General features: G+C 55.3%; 1 protein-coding gene across 6 annotated transcripts; it reads right to left on the bottom strand.

The window, feature by feature from the left end:
• Window positions 1-1,117: 1,117 nt before the first annotated feature.
• MED16 (mediator complex subunit 16) lies at window positions 1,118-18,424 on the bottom strand. Of its 6 annotated transcripts, none has more exons than XM_084886384.1 (15): window positions 18,324-18,424; window positions 16,432-16,604; window positions 15,213-15,320; window positions 14,722-14,891; window positions 12,106-12,537; window positions 11,083-11,188; window positions 8,796-8,951; window positions 7,931-8,142; window positions 7,207-7,413; window positions 5,526-5,736; window positions 4,963-5,096; window positions 4,673-4,865; window positions 4,060-4,276; window positions 2,084-2,167; window positions 1,118-1,539 (listed from the first exon to the last, which is right to left on the bottom strand). In XM_084886384.1, exons 2-15 carry the CDS (start codon window positions 16,562-16,564, stop codon window positions 1,413-1,415), a joined length of 2,490 nt encoding a protein of 829 aa, XP_084742510.1. In that variant the 5' UTR covers window positions 16,565-16,604; window positions 18,324-18,424; the 3' UTR covers window positions 1,118-1,412. The 6 variants fall into 6 exon arrangements, with proteins under 6 accessions (XP_084742510.1, XP_084742511.1, XP_084742513.1 ...); XM_084886385.1 differs by lacking the exon at window positions 18,324-18,424 and adding an exon at window positions 18,131-18,245; XM_084886387.1 differs by lacking the exon at window positions 18,324-18,424 and adding an exon at window positions 18,131-18,226 and having other exon boundaries at window positions 16,432-16,624.
• Between the last annotated feature and the right edge of the window lie 1,222 nt (window positions 18,425-19,646).

Raw genomic sequence — 19,646 nt, forward strand, 5'->3', positions numbered from 1 at the left:
AAAGACTCAGTCACTCTATAGGTATTTTCTGAATGAAGTGATGATGCCAGGGAGTGGTTTTGAAAGGGGTGGAAGGAGGATGACTAGATTTAGCAAATAAAAATACCTGGCTATCTGACTAGTTTGGCTCAGTGGATAGAGCATCAGCCTGCAGAGTGAGGGGTCCCGGGTTTGACTCTGGTCAAGGGCATGTACCTTGGTTGTGGGCATATCCCCAGCGGGGGATGTGCAGGAGGCAGCTAATCGATGTTTCTCTCTCATTGATGTTTCTAACTCTCTATCCCTCTCCCTTCTTCTCTGTAAAAAAATCAATAAAATATATATTTTAAAAATACAGGCTAGCTAGTTAAGTGGGACTTTCAGAAACCAAATACATCTTATATTTTATCTGTCCCTGGTGACATGTGAGACTTAGATTAAGAAGGTATTCACTGTTCCTCTGAAGTACACACTGACTGGGCATCCTGCCTTTGATCTGACCAGACGGGTGGGGGGCTACAGATGGGCTGCGCCCTGTCCATGAGCTGATGCCTGGGAAGCCGGCCAGGCTTCCTCCCCTGGAGGGTGGGATGGGGAGAGGCGAAGGGGGGTGCAGCCTCGGGGGGTCACAGGAGGTTCACCCCCATCCTGCGGTCAGTGGGAGCCATAGAAGATTGCAGAGATGGTCTGGGAGGAGCAGGTGGGTTGTGAGTAGAGGAAGGCTGGAGGCCTGGGAGCAGTGTGGCCACAAAATGCAGAGAAGGGATGACACTCAACCAACTGAGCCACAACAGCCGGGGCTCACACAGGACATGTTAAAGGACCAACATTCAGAATGTCCTGGACCCTCTGAACTATGACCAGGGCGTCTGGGAGTTGGGAAACCCGGGGGTCTGGAGGTTTGGGGAAGTCGGCACCTGAGCCACAAGACATGTGAGCAGGCCTAGGTGTCTGTTAGCACACTGCATGGAGAGAGACCAGCTGTGAAACGGCCCCACTTCCTGGGAGGCACCGTTAGGCTCCAGAGAGGAACAGTGGAGCCCCTGGGCACCAACCTGAGGCTTCAGGCCAGGTCTCCACCTGCCCCGCCCCCCATCAGGCCTTGGCTGATGAGGCTCCAAAAGCCACACTTGAAGAATGACTATTTTAAAAAATTATTTATTTTTAGAGGGAGAGGAACATCCATTGTTATCCCACTTATGTACACATTCCTTGGCTATTTCTTGTATGTGCCCTGACTAGAGATTCAACCTCCAACCTTGGTGTGTGGGGACCACGCTCTAACCAGCTGAGCTGCCTGGCCCGGCCAGGATGGCCGTGTTTTAGGGCACTAATGAAGGTCCTGAGTGTGTGGAATGCTGTCCTGGCGAAGGGACAGAATCGAATTCCTATAAAATCCATCAGGAGTCTATTTACAGGGCTTGGGGCCCCAGTCAAGGGCAGTTGAGGGGCATCCGCCGCCAGAGCCCCCCACACAGGCAGTTCTTGATCCAGCGCTGTTCCCACTGTTTGACGGCTGTTGTCTTGTTGGGCGACTTGAGCATGGTGACACAGCCACACCTGCAGACAGACCGGGTGGCAGTGTGTGCTGGCAGGGCCCTCTCGCACCTGCCACTGGGCCCCTGCACATGCCGTCCCCCACCAGGAATACTATTCCATGCGCTATCCTCACACTGAGCTAACTCTTCCACGTTTAGGCATCGCCCTTCTCCTCCCTCAGTGAACGTGGCAAGGGTAGGGATTCTAGTCCTGGCTTAGACACGCCCTAGTGGTGTGATCTGCAAGTCAGAACCTGCGTCTGGGATCGTGTGGCAGCAATCAGGGCCCAGGCCTCATACTGCTGTGGCTGGACTTCATTCCTGCACCAGGAGCTCTGCCAGGGCTGTGTGGTCACCTGATCGCCATCGTGCCCCAGGAAAGGAAGCCCAGGCCCCCCAAGGCAGTTCGTCCATTACAGAAACTGCCTGTGTGCCCTCTGGGCAGCTCCACAAGTGGGGAAAGTGAAGTTCACAGACAGAAACCTCACACCCGGTGGTCAGCTGGTGGCAGAGTGGGCTCAGTGTTTGCCACGGGACTGACAAAGGGTCCTCAGTGGGCGGCTCACCTCGTACAGGCCTTGCACTCCTCCGTGGGGTGGGCTCCCAGGTGCAGCCTCCGCAGGTGGTCGATCTTGGGCTGGCCCGATGCCCTGGCCGATGAGGGGAGAGCGAAGGAAATCAGGCCTCCAACCCACAACACACAGAGAGATGCGCACCTGTGCACACACGCGAACACAGATGCATGCACACACGACACACCCCCTGTGGCAAAACATAAGGGAGTGTGTGCAGGCAGGTGTGCATCCACACTCTCTCTGCACACAGACACCCTGCAGGGACGGTGCCGGACAACCTGGATGACACCGAGAGCCTGGCAGTAGGAGCTTCTGCAGGAGTGACCTGGTGACTGGGGCAGGACAGTTGGTTATATTTGTTTAAAGCATGCTTGGAAGTTTCCAGAACAAAGGGTTTTAAACCTCTCTGTAACTAGCATACTCATTCATAAAGTCTTTTCTGAACCCCCAAAAGAGGAAGCCTACGATTCATCAGTGTGTGATGAATGCAGGGCGGTCCCAGAGGTGGGACCCCAGGGTGTGAATGGTTATTTCTTTTATTCACCTGTTTTATTTACTTTTTTTTTTACTTTCAAAGTAAAAGGATATGTTTATTAATTATTTTAATAAACCCAAGGATATGTTTATTAATTATTTTTAGAGAGGAAGGGAGAGAGAGAGAGAGAGAGAGAGAAACATCAATTGGTTGCCTCCAACCAGGGATTGAGCACACAACCTAGGTTATGTGCCCTGACGGAGAATTGAACCCGCAACCTTTTGGTGTGCAGGACAGCACTCCAGCCAACCGAGCCTCCGAGCCAGGGCTTACTCGTGTTTTCTGAAACTTCCAAAGGAACAGGATACTTGGGAGGTCATGTGTGTTTCTCCATCCAATGGGCACTGAGTGGGGTGGGAGCGCAGAAGATGGTGGCCCAGGGTTCCAGAGTTCCTGGTTGTAACCCTGGCTCAGTGACTGCACCTTTTATTTTTGGTTTTTGGTTTAATTGATTTTTATAGAGAGAATAGGAAAGGGAGAAGGAGAAACACTGATGTGAGAACGTAAATTGCTTGGCTGCCTCCTGCACACCCCTGCCAGGGATCGAACCAGCAACCTTTTGGTGCATGGGACGATGCCTAACCAACTGAGCCACACCAGCCAGGGCGCGATTGAACCTTTCCGAGCTGTTGGCTCCTCTGTAAATGGGACAAACCTCCTGCCCCCCGCTACAGTACTGTGGGCAGTGAAGGATTAACTTAGCAGGCTTCAGCTATCCAGACCCGTTTCCAAAGACAGGGCCGGCCCCTGACGGCGTGAGTTCCCTGCAGCCCTGTGATGGTCCTGCCTGAGTTAGTGTCTGCCGGGGCCGGCACCAGACCGGATGTGCTTTATAGTCGGGGGCTCAGAGGCTGGAGCCCAAGTAACCACGGCCAGCCATGTGGGCACTGCATGCAAGAGGCGACAGGCCAGAGGGGGAGGACTCGGTGTTACATGGATACCCGAGTGCACACAGGAGTGAAGACTGAGGTGATGGCCGAAGCCAGTTTGACTCAGTGGATAGAGCATCGGCCTGTGGACTGAAGGGTCCTGGGTTCAATTCCGGTCAAGGGCATATGTGGACTCAATCCCCAGTAGGGGGTGTGCAGGAAGCAGCAGATCAATGATTCTCTCTCATCATTGATGTTTCTGTGTTCTTTCGCTCTCCCTTCCTCTCTGAAATCAATACAATTTTCTAAAAATTTAAAGATAAAGAAAAAAAACACTGAGGTGATGTGGAGAGAAGTGACATACTAGGAGGTGGTGGTGGGGGGAATTCACTGCCTAAGCTGGGGACCTCTCCCAGGGACAGCATTTGGGTCAAGGTCAGAAGGAAGCAGCAGGCACAGCACAGCACACAGCCCTGAGGCGGAAGCATGAAGGAGTCGGTAGGTTCAGTGGGGGGAACCCTCCGGAAAGAAGGTGCAAAGGGCCCGAGGCAGAGGGCACGCACCTGATGAGGCCGTCCAGCTGCAAGGTGGTGGCGCTGCCGGGGAGAACGGGGGCCTTGCCGAAGTGCAGGCGCAGGGGCTGCTTGGGCTGCAGGCGGCTGACCAGGCCGTCACTGACGGGCAGCCAGTCCAAGCTGGGAATGAGCAGCTGGCTGGGCAGCAGGCAGCACTCATCAACGAGCGTCTCGTCTGGCTCACTTGTGGGGCCCTCGTCACGGCCTGCAGAGGGGACATGGGGATGTGGTGGTCAGCTCAGTGCTCAGGGGCCAGGTCAGCTCTGACCCGGCTTTCAGAGCTGCCCCGGAAGCCCTCCCTCTCTGGCCTTCGCTATAAAATGGGAACCCACTCACTCATTTGGAAAACATTGTGAGCACCAGATGCCTTGCTAGGAACAGGGCTGCAAGGACAACGGAAATGTAATCTGGTGACTCGAGACCAGCCACTCGGCGCCAAAAACAGCTGATGTTTATGAGCACCCACCCTGTGCTCGGCCCTGCGCTGGGTGCGGGGTAAACAGCAGAGACTGAGAGAGAGCTGGTTCGATTTGTGGAAGTTTATACGCTGGTGGGGGGGACTCAGCTGGGGTTTATGTGCTGGAGGGGCTGGGAACCTCACAGCAGATCCAGAGCTTGGTGAGCAGGCGGAAGAGCAGGGACATGCTGTCCTGCGTGTCGGAGGTGGCGGTGTACACGGGCAGGCAGCTGGGCTTCAGCAGGCCCCAGATGCGGATGACGACCATCAGCTCCCGCAGCATGCCGAGCGAGGTGCCGTCCCGCAGGAAGCTGTGTCCCGGCCGCAGCGGGGCGCCCTGCGGGAGGCACCAGGCCGGTGTTAACTGTGTGCCGCACCGTCACCCCCACGGGGCCGGGGGGCGGGGCCTCGGGGGGACTCGGGCGGGGGCACACCTGGTTGGGCAGGCTGGCCAGCAGGTAGAGCACGAAGTCGCCCACCCACTGCAGGAGCTGCTGCAGCGCCTGAAGCGTGTTCATGTCCAGGACAAACTCCTCTGTTTTGAGGTTGATCATGACCTTGTCGATATCTGGAAGGGGAGGGTGGTCAGGTGGCTGGGCCTCTTGTTACCCACCAGCACCCAATGTGAGCTGGGCCTGACGAGGCCAACCCAACACTGTGAACAAGCACGTGGACAAGATGGCTGAGCTGAGAGCTTGGAGGAAAGGGCTGGACCTAGAGCAACGGTGTCCACTCCAACTCTCAGACAACCACAATGTCCCTCGGGCCAGCCTGCACTGGGCCCCTTGCAGCTCCTCCCCGGCATGACTCATCCGGTTCCCTGCTGGTTAACATCTGCCCCAGCTCCAGGCCAGCCCTGAGGGCCAGTTACCGCCCCCAAGCTTGGCACAGCCGGCTCCCAGGGACAGCGTGCGGGTGGGATGTAGGACATTCTCGCACCCAGCTGTGCCTGTGCAGCAGCCCTGAGGGTGGCCTGCCGGGAGGGGGCAGGACCCACCGACGTCTGTGATCTTGGCGCAGATCTCGGTCAGCCGGTCGCCGGGGCTTTTGTCGGGGGTGTTGAGGATGTGTGGGCGCAGCAGGGACTTGAGCGTGGAGCTGATGGCGATGAGGAAGAGCTTGGCATGGTAGTCACACACCAGGGTCACGGTGCAGGGCGAGAGCTTGCAGAGTGAAGCCTTCATGGCCAGGATCCGGGTGGAGAGGACCTGGGGGGGGCGGGGTGCAGCGTGAGAAAGTCACTTTGCCACAGTGTGGAGCTGGGCGGGGCAAGCTGAGGCAACCTGCTTACCTCCCTGTGGCAGAATCAGAAAAGAGCACCTCTCCCAGAATGGGGAGGAGTCAACCTGGGAGTGGCCCTGCCCCCAGGGGACACTAGGGCTTCCTCTGGGGACATCTGTAGCTGTCACACTGGGGGTGTGCCTGGCATTGAGTGGGTGGGAGCTGCTCAACACCCCACTGTGCCCAGGACGGCTCCCCCTCCGCTGACTTGGCCCGGATGGCAGCAGTCCGAGGGGAGACCTGGTCTCATGGGATGGGTGAATGCACGAAAGAATTAAAATGCTTTAGGTCACTTACTGCCCAGGAGCAGTGATTTAAAAAAAAAAAAAAAAAAAAATCCATGCCGGGACCGGTTTGGCTCAGTGGATAGAGCGTCGGCCTGCAAACTAAAAGGTCCCGGGTTCGATTCCGGTCAAGGGCATGTACCTTGGTTGCGGGCACATCCCCAGTAGGGGGTGTGCAAGAGGCAGCTGATCGATGATTCTCTCTCACCGATGTTTCTAACTCTCTATCCCTCTCTCTTCCTCTCTGTGAAAAATCAATAAAATATATTTTTTTAAAAAATCCAAAATGTGTTTATTGGGATGGTTTCCCACTCATCTTGATTTGAGATGCTTTTAGTGCTGCTTCCCGCTGAAGGAGCATCCTTCTGTAAGCCTTGCTTTTCCTCCTGGTGGCTGACAGAGAACAATGGAGCAACCGGCACACAAAACTACCGTCTGTGCCTGGCGGAAGCAGTGGTGATTTTACAGCATCCTGGGCCTCTCACAGCCATGAGGCAGGAACCGGGCTCTGCACCAGGCGCTTCTTCTCGTGCCTCCTCTTCTCCTCTTCAGGAGAGGGACGGAGGAGATCCTTAGCGAGCGGCACATTGTCATGGGGAGGTCATCACCGCCAGCAGTGATTTTATTTCCACTGCGATCAGCCCTGAGCCTGTGCTGCACCCGCACATCCACCCGAATAATCCACTCAGCCCCACAGGCTGCTCCGATGGGGGGGACCTTTCCCCACTTCACTGTCTTACTGGTCATCGCTGGCACAGAGGACAGCTACCGCTTCTGGAACTGTCCTCTGCAGCCTCCATGCTGCTCACACTGGAGGTCAGGGCCCGCGAGGTGACTTGGTCTCACAGGCACACAATCATGTCTCCGGGCCATTGTTCTCTCTTCCTTTCTGATCCCTAAGCTGCTTGTTGCTCCTGTCTCATGAGGAACCCCCAGCTCCACATGCATGCACACGTGTGCACTCCAAGCCCCTGCTGGCAGCAGAGGCGGTGGCCCCAGGGGCTCACGTGTCACCTACGGGGCTCTGACTTCCTACAGAAATCTCTCCCGGCGGAGGACGAGGGAAGGAGGGAGGGGCATCCTGTCGGGTGATGGCACGTGGCCCCGCACTACCTGCTGGAGGGCAGCCTTCTGGCGCGTGTACTCCTCGTGCAGCCGCTCCACCAGGCTCTGCACCATGGTGGGCTGCACGTGCAGCAGGATGTCCCACCAGTCGTAGCCGGTCACCATGCAGTACTCCAGCAGGAAAAGCAGGTGCCGCAGGGCCAGGTTCACGTCCAGCGTGTGGCCCATGGAGGGCGAGATGCGCAGCATGCTCAGCTGTGGGGGAGGCAATGGCAGGTGAGGCCGCCTAAGGCTCCGGGCACCATGTCCCTCCGAGGGCTTCCGGTCCTGCTGCTGTGCGGGCAGCCCGAGCCTGGGGTGTGGACGTGCTAATGGGTTTGAGGGAGCTGGGTATTGCTTCCCAAAAACAGCCCAAGAGGCCACCCTGTACCCACAGGCACATTTGGAGTTACTGGTGCCTTCATTTAGGACACAAATGAACACGTGATGGACACAAACCCATGAGGGAGGGGGCGTGGGGACCTCCAGACACAGACGCAGTTCCCCAGGGAAGCTGAGCACCTCATGCTAGACAGGCCTGTGGACGGCAGACGGCCCCTCAGCATAGGGTGAGGAAACGAGCCAGGGTTCAGGTAGATACCGAAACGAGTGGCAGGCGCCCGAGAGTGACCAGAAGGAGCCCATTTCCTCCGGGACAGCCAGGGGGACGAGGGGGGGTGCTCCCACCACCACACTGAGTGGGCAGCTTTGGAGCACCTGGCACAGTGCTTACCTTCCCGTGGTTGTCAATGCCCACGAGGGCCAGGGAGGTCCAGGACAGCTGCATGGCCTTGAAGTGGACGGTGGGGCCCGTGGTCCGCGGGCGCTTGATAGCTGGCTCATCCATGGAGCGCGGGGCGGTGGAGCTGTAGAAGATGGCCATGGTCTGCAGCGACAGCCGGTGCACGATGTGGACGCTACCGTCATGGAAGGCCAGGGCCAGCCCTGGGGGCGGGGCACATGCAGGGTCAGGGGCAGGAAGGGCCTAGAACAGGCCCCCGGGCAGCTGGACGATGGGAAGTGACTACTCTGGGGCTGGGTGAGCCCCAAGCCACAAAGGGCTCATCACCCCACGTCTGGTGGCTGCCCCATAGCTGCTGCCCCCTCTGCCTTTGCTACCAGCCTATGAGCCAGTGGAGCAGCCACCGCACGTTCAGGCTCACAGCCCCGGTCCCTTTGGCGCTGGCACTAGGTTTTAGCTGTGTGAGCAAACGCACAACTCCCAGGGGGCAAAGTGGAGGGGACAGGCGCACACGAAGGGCCTCACAGCAGGAACAGAGGTCAGAAGGTCAGGGGCTCCTCAAGCCCAAAGCTTTTAATGAACTTGTAACGGGCTGGGCTGACTGTTAGCCTCCCAGTGCTTCCGCTGATTCACCCATGGTCACAGGCTCCAGGCTCTGAACCCAGGTCAACGTCTCAGCTGCTTAACTGGAAAGTTTGCCCCCAAGTTTCCAACCTCTGCCAGATGGATTTCGAACTGCCCTTTATAAGCTAAAGAAGCAGCTTTTCATCAGCCAGCCTCACAGCCCTTTGAGCTTGTCTGATCCTGAAAGTGAGGAACTGACTGGAGACCAGGGGCAGCTCTGAGACCACCGTACCAAGGCCGGGGTAGAATTGCGTGTCACTGGCCACCTTCAGGTCAGTGTTGGTGAGCGAGATGGGCAGCTTGGGCAGGGCCACGGCAGACACTCGATCCAAGTCGTTGGTGGCTGACAGGATCCGCCATTTGAGAATCATGGGCTGCTTGTCGCCAACTGAAAAGGGGGCAGGGACACAGACGGCAATGAAATGAAGACAAAACAAACACCACAATGGGGAGCCCCCGACAGTGACCAAGTCCCCTCCTCTGATCGCAGTGCCTGTCCCCCACAGGGGCCCTCCCCCAGCCCTGGCCACCAGTACATCATGCCCCAGCCAGGTGGTTGGTGCAGGACGGGTATCTGACCCAAGGTGGCCAGCAGAACTCAATCCTGGGACCTCCTGGGGTCGGGAGGAGGTATCCTTCAGGAAGCTGTCAGCTGGTGGGAGTGGGTGCCCACTCGATGGGCACCCACTGAGAAGGGGGACCCCACCCTCCTTATCCTGCCACCACACAAACCCCCAAATTCCCCTCATGACTCAGCAGCTTAGGTTTGGTTTTATCCCTCATGATCCAAGAGATGCTAGGGAGGACCACCCCTCTCCCATCAGACAAGATGCCCCCCTTCCTGCACCCACACCCTCAGTGTGACACTGAAGCCCCGCCCCAACAAGAAAAGGGCTGATTTCTGTGGATCTGGGCTTGGCCGGTGGGTGCTGGTGAAGGTGACATAAGTAAAGGGTCAGACAGTGCTTGTGCCCAGGACACTGAGTAGCAGACTGGGCTGTGGGGTGTGCGCCTGGGAGGATGGGCCCAGCTGGTCAGCAGCCTGAGCCCAGAGGCTAATGGCACCAAGTAGGTGCAGCCAGGTGACCCAGCCTAGAATAGTATGGGCTGTGGTTTTTTGTTGGTCGTGGGGTATTTTTTTAATCCTCTCCTGAAGCTATATTTTCCATTGATTTTTAGAGAGAGTGGAAGGGAGGGAGAAGGGGGGAGAAAAAGGAAGAAAGAGAGAGAGAGATATTGACATGAGAGAGATACATCGATTGGTTGCCTCCAGCACACACCCCAACTGGGGTGGGGGATCGAACATGCAACCCAGGTAAGTGCCCTTGATGGGAATCAAACTCACGATGCTTCCGCTTATGGACCAACACTATACAAACTGAGCCAAAGCGGCCAGGACTGGGCTGTGGCTTGTTACTATCAGAAGGCTCATCTCTGCCACCATCTATGTCCAGGTTTGTGCCCCAGGTGGCTCCTCACAGTCTATAAACCCATAAGGGACTCTTAGCAAATGCTGTCCCTCAGGAGACACTGCAGCCCGGAGAGGTTAGAGGGATTGCAGTATCTGGCATGGAAGACACTAAAGTGTCAAGGTAATAACCACAGCCGACTTCCAGGGAGGACTTGTGGGCTGGGAACTGTGCCCAGCATTTAAACCCTTCCTGGCCCCCTGCTGCCCGGGAGGCACTAATGCAGCCCCGCCTGCCCCCGTGGGGCCGGTCCACTGTAAAAGTTCCCCGGGAGGCCTGCCCAGGGACACGGCAGAGTGGCCCTCTTCAGTAATTACTCCACAGCCACAGGACAGCAGCCACAGGACAGCTTATGTAACCACCTTGAGCAGCGAACGGAGCCTCAAGGGGCCTCTTGACACAGCCTCATTAGCAGCTTTTGTTCAGCAGCAGCCCGCCCCCAACACCCAACTGCCCCAGAGTCCATTAGCATAATCGGCAAAAAGCAGGGCTTTCTTTTGCCAGGAAAACGTCTACATCTGCGCCTCAGCATCTGTGTCTCAGCGCAGGGTAACCCCCCACAGCGCCGCCATCAGGGGTTGAAAACCAGTGGCTTTTCCAGCTTCCCGCTGACTTCAGGCCGGGCCAGGCCAGTGAGTTCCGGGGTCTGCACTGGGGAGGGGTTGCCAGCCTTGGGGCCATCCTGAGCCATGGTCTCCCCATGGGGGAAAGGATGGGGAGAGGGAGGTGAGAATGTAGGCTTGTTCTTGGTAAACTCGGTTAAGCCTCCAGCCTCAGTTTCCTCACTCTAAACCAGGGTTTCTGCAAGATTCCACGGCTTTTAGGATGAAGTGACTCCCTGCAGCCATCCCCCCTGCTGCGCCGGTTCAGCTCCGGGCTCTGTGCCCGGGACTTTTGCTCTGCTCTTCCTCCACCAACCCGCCCCGCCCTAAGGTTTCAGGTTGTGTGGCTGGGCTGCCTGCTGGGTGACTACCAGTAAGGACTTCACCTCTCTGAGCCCAAGTTTCCCCAATTTAAAAGTCAAGTGCCAGCGCCACCGAGGAGACTCACCCACAGGAGAGATCTGCTGGAAGATGTTGTTCACGGGGAGCCCCTCCTTCCGCAGGGACCAGCACTCCACGATGCTGCTGGTCTGGCTGGACGCGCACAGGAGCACCTGGGAGGAAAGGGGTGACTGAGGCGGCGGCGGCACCTGGGCATTCACACCTACAGGAGGGCTGGCTCTAGCCCAGGCTCAGACGCTGGCCTGCCTTATCTAGCTGCCTTCCCTCCCCAGGCCCGTGTCTCCTCAGTCACTCACACTGGCCCTGGCCTCACAGCCGCTGTGGACCCAAGCTTACCTATCCACCACTCCGCTGGAACAGTACGCATCACCTCATGATGCTCTCCCTGCTTCTTTAGGCCTTACTGCGCATTGTTATGATGGGAACATAGTGACTTAGTGGGGTCAACTGAACAACAGCCTGAAACACATTTCTCTCCTGGTCTCAGGACCTGGGACATGTGGGCTTTGCGGGTGGGATTAAGTCAAGGACTCTGAGATAGGGACAATTCTGGAGTCCTTGAGGAGCCGTGTCATCACAGAGTCCTCACGAGAGAGGTGAAAGGGTCAGAGATGGTGGAGGCTGTGCTGGCTATGAAGATGGAGGAAGGTGCTAAAACCGGTTAGGCTCAGTGGATAGAGCGTCGGCCTGTGGACTGTATGGTCCCGGTTCAATTCCGGTAAGGGCACATACCTTGGTTATTAGCACATCCACAGTGGGGGGTGTGCAAGAGGCAGCTGATCGATGATTCTCTCTCATCGATGTTTCTAACTCTCTATCCCTCTCTCTTCCTCTCTGTAAAAAATCAATAAAATATATTTTTTTAAAAAAAGATGGAGGAAGGTGCCAAGAACCAGGGATACGGCCCCTCTAGAAGCTGGAAAAGGCTGGAAACGGTTTTCCTTGGAGCTTCTGGAAAGACCAGCCCTGCCCACACCTGGGTTAGCCCCGTGAGACCCGTGTTGGACTCCCGATCCAGGACTGGAAATGAGAAATGTGGGCACCGGGGCCGCAGCCCAGGGGGCCTCACCTGCTCAGACATGTCTCGGGCCAGGAACTTGAGGTGGGTGATGGCGGGGAACTTGTCCTTGCGGTTGAGGTCGGTGGTGCAGCGCATGAAGAGCGAGGGCAGGATCTCGGTGTCGATGCGGCACTTCTCGCTCACCACGCTCACGCACACCTTGTAGAACTGCACGGGGGAGGCGCTGCTGCCATCCGCCGTGGCCACCACGATGTTGCCGCCGCCCGTGAAGGCGATGTCGGCCAGGGCCACTCGGCCCCGCAGCCGGCACAGGCTCTCCGTCGACGTCAGCACCTGCCCGCTGGGCTTCAGCAGGGACACGGTGACCAGGCCGCTGACGGTCACTGCGATCCAGCCCTCCATGGGCTTGCCCCCGAACAGGGTGAGCGACGGTGAGAACTTGACCCGGGAGAACTTCTCCCCGAAGCTGGAGGCACCTGACTGCGGGGGGGAGGGCGAGGGTTCTTAGTATTGGCTCCACCCCCACCGAGGGCGTGAGGAACGATGCCCCATGGAGCTGTTAGGGGTCTGCCTCTTGTGACCCGACAACCCCCTTCTGCGAGTCACACCCACAGGAACAGAGAACAATGAGGGGGAAGCTACAAAAGCGTGGACCTGAATTCAAATCCTGCCTCGGCCACTTGAGCACTGTGATATGGGCCCCTCTGACCCTCGGTCTCCTCATCTGTGCTTTGAGGACCCTGCTGAGAGTCAAATGACTGAATACATGAAGGACAGGAGTCAGCAAGCTTCTCCTGTAAGGGGCCGGACACTCGGTATTTTAGGTTTGCAGGCCGGGTGGCCTCTGCTGGGGGACTGCTTGCTCTTTCTCTGAGTTTGTAGAAGTCGCTGCCAATAAGACTGTTCACAGAAACATGTGGGGCTGCATGCGGCCTGCTGGCTGTATGTGCAGACCCTGCATTAAGAATTCAGGAGGCACCATAAAAGTACTGGCTGCTGCTATTTTATTACTGTTTTATGTCAAATTAGGGTTAAGCTACAATTTATGTGCAACAAAATTCACTCTTTTTTAAGCATATGGTCCCATGGGACTTGACAAGCGTATTGCCATGGAAAACCACTAAAATCATGACCAGAACCCACTCCCCTCAAAAGGGCCCTCATGCCACCCTACCATGGGTCCTGGTTGTGTGTTAGTTTTGCCTTTTCTAGAATTTTACCTGAGTGGAACCAGTGTGCAGCCTCTAGGTCTGGTTTCTTTCCCTCAGCATGACACTTGTGAGCTGTGTCTGTGCTGTTTAGTCACTGAAACAGCACTGAGCTGGCGGCTACACAGGGTTTCTCTAAGTGGTACACCCCTCTCCTGTGAGCTGGAACAGAATGCAGGTTCCTGGGCCTCTGACCTGTGCCAGGCCCCAGGCTGACTCCCCTCATGCATTCTCTCAATGAATCCTCACCAGGACCCACCAAGAGCCCCATTTGGTAATAAGTAAAGTGATGCATATAGGCATGAAGTCAGAATTTTAACTCAGGTTTCCCTTGATCCAGGAGGCTTCAGTCTTAGCACACTGAGGATGGATCACAAGAATCCTCGCTTCATATTACACAGTGTTTTACAAAGTATCATACTTTAAAAAATATTAGCTTGTGAGAACATGTAATAAATAACTTCAAAACGCAATGGGTATTTAATTTTAAAGCATGCCTTTAACATTTATGCAAAACGTTTTTTGTATCCATTCAATAGAAACTTATCTGGTCACTGGGTAAAGCTAGCAATAAAACTACTGGCCAGCAATGTGCTAACTATGACACTGCGCTGAACCAGGGCACGGAGAGAGGAATTCTGGAACATTACTGAATCAAAGTGTGGACTGGGTTCTCAGTACAGTGTAATGGAAGATTCACTGAGGACAGCAGCCATCAGTTAAACAGGTGGCCCATTGAAAACACAAGTGCCAACTGACAGCTTGATAAAAGGTATGAGCCAGGCCCCAGGTTAAAAAAACCAGAAGATGCCTTAGCCCAGTGGTCGGCAAACTGCGGCTCGCGAGCCATATGCGGCTCGTGAGCCAAGGTTTGCCACTGTTGACTAATGAGTTTGCCGACCACTGCCCTAGCCAGTTTGGCTCAGTGGACAGAGTGTCAGCCTGCGGGACTGAAGGGTCCTGGGTTCGATTCCAGTCAGAGGTACATGCCCAAGTTGTGGCTCGATCCCCAGTAGGGGGTATGCAGGATTCTCTCTCATCATTTATGTTTCTCTCTCTCCCTCTCCTTTCCTCTCTGAAATAATATATATATATATACTTTTTAAATGTATTTTATTTATTTTTTACAGAGAGGAAGGGAGAGAGATAGAGAGTTAAAAACATTGATGAGAGAGAAATATCGATTAGCTGCCTCTTGCATACCCCCTACTGTGGATGTGCCCACAACCAAGGTACATGCCCCTGACCGAAATCGAACCTGTGACCCTTCAGTCCGCAGGCCGACACTTTATCCACTGAGCCAAACTGGTTTCGGCTATATATTTTTTCTTTAAAAAAAGAAAAGAAAAAAGGAACAACAGAAGATGCTGGTTTTGGGGGAGGAGGAGCCAAGGTGACAGACGGATGGATGAAATAAGTGGGTTCACCTACCACATTTACTCAGGCAGACACCCACCTTTTCTACGTGCAGTGCCAACTTCACACCATTGTGCAGCCAGGACAGGGCCACGATGGGGTCCCCCTCCACCAGGCTTCCCATAGAGCTCTCCCAGCTGTTGGCCAGGTGGTCCGCCATGCTCCAACACTTGATTTGTCCATTGGCATCAGCTGACAGGAGCCGGGAGCCTGTGTGAAGCAAACCTGCATCACAAATCCCCAGCAAGCACTATTACCCGCGGGACTTCAAAGGCCTGGGAGAAGCCAGCCCAGTGAGATGGAGCGGGGGAGTGGCACAAGGCTGATGCAGAAATGGCTCTGAACACGGGAACAGGAAAAGCAGTAGCCGCAAAGCTGTAAATCGAAGGTTCCAGTCCCAGCTCTGCCTCTGGGGACAGGACCAAAGAAATACAGAACACGTCTCCCTGGGGTTCCGGATCAAGTGTGAACATCTCCATGGTCTCCTTCAGCCACTCAGGACCCTACCAACCCTACCAGCCCCGCCCTCACCTGACTGGTCCCACTCGAGGCAGGTGATGGCCTCACTGTGCTCGGAGCTGACGGAGTGCACGTCCCAGGGGTGCTCCGTGTCCAGAATGTGGATCAGGCGGGTCAGGTCTGCAGGAGACGGGACGGGGTATGGTCAGTTCAGTGACAACGATGTGGCTCTGAAGTCACGGAGGAACCCAGCAATTCTCACCCAAAGGGAAGTCATGGAGATGCTGCTGACCATATGCTCAGCCTGGGAACTAATGAGGCACAGGCTTGTGCTCCCTCGAGAAAAAGAGCAGGCCTGCGAGTGTGCCATCAGTGTGCCTACAACCACGTGTTTTATTTTAGAGACCCAGAGAACAGAACGGAAAGAGAACGACCCCAAAATTCTAACAGTGTGCTTCTCCGTGGAAGATAATAGGTGATTCCCTTTATCCTAAATATCTGTGCTTTTCTAATTTTCTCTAACAGGTGCACATTACTCAGATGATGGGGAGAGGACCGCGGTGGGCATGCACCTTAGAGGCTTTCAAAAGTCACAAGTGACTGTGCCCCGGCCAGTGTGGCTCAGTTGTTGGGCATCATCCCATGCACCAAAAGCTTGCTGCTTCAATTCCCAGTCAGGGCACATGCCCAGGTTGTGGGCTTAATCCTCAGTGGAGGGCATGCAGGAGGCAGCGATCAATGCTTTGCTCTCACATCAATATTTCTCCCTTTCCTGCTCCCTTACTCAACATCAATAAAAACATAGATATTTTATAAAGTGATATGCAAGGTATGGAAAGTGAGACTCAAATCTCCAACAAGCCTGAGTAAAATGCTCACCTTCCCCCCCTTCTATCCTGCAGGGGTGACCCCAATGCCCCCAGGCACCAGAGGTAGGAGAGCACCATCACAGGGCCATGGTTAAGTTGGGGGACTCACTGAGGAAAGCAGCCACAGTTCAATGGGAGGCGGTTCACCGAGGAGAGCAAGCATCATTAAATAGAAGGCTCACTTAGGGTTGCACCATCCATTCAATGCATCTGCCCTTGGCACACCTGAGAGGCTGGGGCCCTCACCACCCTCCAATTGTGAATGAGGAAGGACTGAAAGGGCCCGGGCAGGTTGGAGGTGGCTACCAGGCAGGCCAGAGACATGGAGTCACCCACGGCAGGCACCATAGGAGCCAGAGGTATACAATGCGTGGGGAGGGGAGAAGAGGGAATGGGAGCAGGGCTGGAGGTGAAGGGTGTACCCTGGTCGTCATTCCGAAGGTCCGTGGTGAAAGCGATGAGGTTGCGGCAGGACCAGGCGCAGGCCAGGGGCACTGACGGACAGTGGGTGCTCTTGGGCCACTTCTCCCACTCGCAGACATAAGCCAGGTCCATTGTGCCCGCCTGCCACGGGTCGCACACTGAGAGCAGTCACCTGAGGAAGAGAATGACCACCTGAAGGAGGAAGTGGCAGGGAGGGCTGGCTTGCCTTTGCCAAGTGCCTGCAAGGTGCTGACTGCCATGCTGGCTGCTGGGCCACCATGAGGAAGGAAAAGGACCCAATCCCTGCCCTTGGTCTTACACGCGTGTGTCAGGGAAGAAGGCTGCATTTTAAACAGAGGGTAAGGGAGGCCTCACCGGGGAAAAGACATGAGCATAGGTGCAAGGGAACGCACAGAGGCATGCAGCCATCTGGGGAAGAGCACTGCGGGTGGAGGGAACAGCCAGTGCAAAGGCACGGAGGATGGCTGGAGCCCGGGGTGTTTAAGAAGTGGCCTGGTTATTGGGGTAAGGGTGGGAGGCGACAGTGCAGGGTCCTGATTTTCCCCCTGCATGGCATCCAAGTCCCGGGAAGGCACTGATTTATTTCTATTTCAGCAGGACCCTCCGCTGTCTGGAGGATGCAGCTGGGGAATGGGGTAAGGTGACTGCACTGGTCCAGGTGAGCAGTGGAAACTGAGAAGAGGTCAGACCTGGGTCTATCCATAAGGAAGGGCACCGGTGGGGCTACCTTCGGCAGAGTTGGGGAGACAGGTTGGGGGAAGTCAGCATTTATATTTTTGGTGTGTTTTTGTTGTGGCCTTATGGATTGTAAGAATAACAATAACGGTGAACATCCCCTCAGTGCTATGTGCCTGGCATTGATTATGGGTTATTTCCTTTCACCATTAAAAAGCCCCATGAAGTATGATAAACGCTTTTTTCAATCACAAATCCCACGTCCGAATTCCTCAGGCCCCGCCCCCAAAGCCCTCTTTCCCCTTCCCCTTCAATCTCTGCTTTCCAGGCCCCGCACTCAACTTGCCTCTAGAACCTCCAGGCCCAGCCTGAACTCATAGGCTTCACTGCAGGGGCTCCCCAACTGCCATCAGTGTGCCTACAACCACGTGTTTTAAAGACCCAGAAAACAGAAAGGGAAGAGAAGGACTCCAAAATTCTAACAGTGTGCTTCTCCGTGGAAGATAATAGGTGATTCCCTTTATCCTAAATGTCTGTGCTTTTCTAATTTTCTCTAACAGGTGCACATTACTCAGATGATGGAGAGAAGACTGCGGTGGGTATGCACCTTAGAGGCTTTCAAAAGTCACAAGTGACATGTGCCCCGGCCAGTGTGGCTCAGTTGTTGGGCATCATCCCATTCCGATCCCATAGTCCTCCAGCCCCGCCCCTAACACCTTTTGCTTTCCAGACCCCATCCCCACACCGGGGCCTTCCAGGTTCCGCCTCCAAGTCTCCTCTTCAACTCCAGGCCCAGCCAGGGACCACTTACAACCACTAGGTCCCGCCCCCAAACTGCCAACCCCCAACCCCCCCCAAAAAAACACACGTTAAACTCCGCCCCCAATTCGCCTAGGACCCTCCCCAGAGAGAAACAATCCTAAGGCCCCGCTGCGATTTCCCCCACCCCCGGCTGAGGACCCCACTCCGGCAACAAGCCCAGGCCACGCCCAGGCCCCTTACCCAGCACCCTTTGCTTTTCCGGCCCGCCCTCTGACCCCGCAGGCTCCGCCCCAGGCCCCCAAGGCCCCGCCTCCTCCGGCACGCGCTCCAGGGGTAGGGGGACTCCCGGAGGCCGGCCGACCCCTCTGGACCCCGTGCCTCTTGCTCATCGGGCCGGTCAGGGCGCTGCGGCCGCAGCCCGCACTCGCCTTACCTCCCCGGCGCTGGTGCCGCCATCTTCCCCGGGACCAACGAGTCGCCGCGCCGCGCGGCCGCTTCCCGGAGAGGTTTCTGGGACGGCGGGGCTCTGGCTCCGCCCCACTTCCGGGCCTGTGTGTATGCGAGGCTGAATACCCTCCCAGCAGCTACCTGAGTCTGGTGAGAATAACCAGCACTGTTTCAACGCCAGTGAAAGATTCCATTAGGTGCTGCACTGATATCATATCAAGATGGGTTGCCCTTAGTGGAAAGTATTTACAATATATGCCCTGTCAGTAGCCCTGGGTTTGGCCCCTAGCTAAAGCTATACTAAATCGGGACGATACAGAAAAGATTAGCATGGCCCTTGCACGAGAATGGCACACAAACTCGTGAAGCGTTCAGTATTTCGCTTTTCTAATATTCGTGGGTGGGGAAACTGAGCCTGGATAAGAAAGTGCCTTGAGGGCCCTCTCAACCTCAGGCTTCCTCTCTAACTCCTAACAAAGCTAGTAAATTCCATTCTGTATTTGCTTTACTTTTGTATTATTCATAGGTGGGGAAAATGAGGTGACTTATCCAATTGAGGACCCTTGTGGATTCAAACTCCTATCCCCACTTCCTTCTCCAACAAGCTGCTTCTATTCCTGCTAGACTTTCGCCAGTTTGGAATGTCCTGGGATTGCAGGGAAGGGTGCACCAGGCTGAAGGCAAAGCCTGGACGAAGGCATGGAGGCCAGGCAGCTTGGGAACTGAGCTGGGGCAGAGGGGCAAGAACCCCCACAGGTCCACTCCTGGAGACCCAATCCCATTTGCAGATGGGAGCCTCTGAGCTTGTTACTCAAATATCTGTTTGTCCATCCTCCATACTGGCCATTTGGATTTCTGTTATTTAGTGTCTAACTTTAAAACTATTTATATATATGTTAAAATGGAATATAATGCACCCAGTGTCCACTGGTTTCTAACATGGTGCCCTGATAAAAGGAATTGGACTCCTTGGAGAAACACACCAGCCCAGCCTGAGCATCATGTAATGGCAGAAAGTCAGAATCATGCTCAAGAAATAAAAACCCCATAGGAGTGGGTGGAAGGTAATTAACCAAAGAATTTATATACATATATGCATAACCCATGGACACAGACAATACGGTAGTGAAGGCCTGAAGCAGGAGGTGGGGGTAAGGGGGAGGGGAGGCTGTAAGGGGTTAGTGTGGAAAAAAGGGGACATATGTAACTCTCAAAAAAAAAAAAAAAAAAAAAAAAAAGACAGGAGCCCCACTAGTGTGGCTCAGTGGTTGAGTGTCAATCTATGAAACCAGAAGGTCATGGTTCAATT

Source organism: Pipistrellus hanaki (assembly GCF_964339955.1).
Source record: "Pipistrellus hanaki genome assembly, chromosome: 5".
Lineage (NCBI taxonomy): Eukaryota > Metazoa > Chordata > Mammalia > Chiroptera > Vespertilionidae > Pipistrellus > Pipistrellus hanaki.

What these genes read in the sequence shown, in the direction of transcription:
- MED16 (XM_084886384.1), bottom strand. Translation starts at nt 16,564, where the DNA reads ATGGACCTGGCTTATGTCTGCGAGTGGGAGAAGTGGCCCAAGAGCACC. An exon ending in CCTCGAGTGGGACCAGTCAG is followed by an intron (nt 14,892 to 15,212) that starts GTGAGGGCGGGG and finishes TGCTTCACACAG; the next exon opens with GCTCCCGGCTCCTGTCAGCT. An exon ending in CCCGAGACATGTCTGAGCAG is followed by an intron (nt 11,189 to 12,105) that starts GTGAGGCCCCCT and finishes CTTTCCTCCCAG; the next exon opens with GTGCTCCTGTGCGCGTCCAG.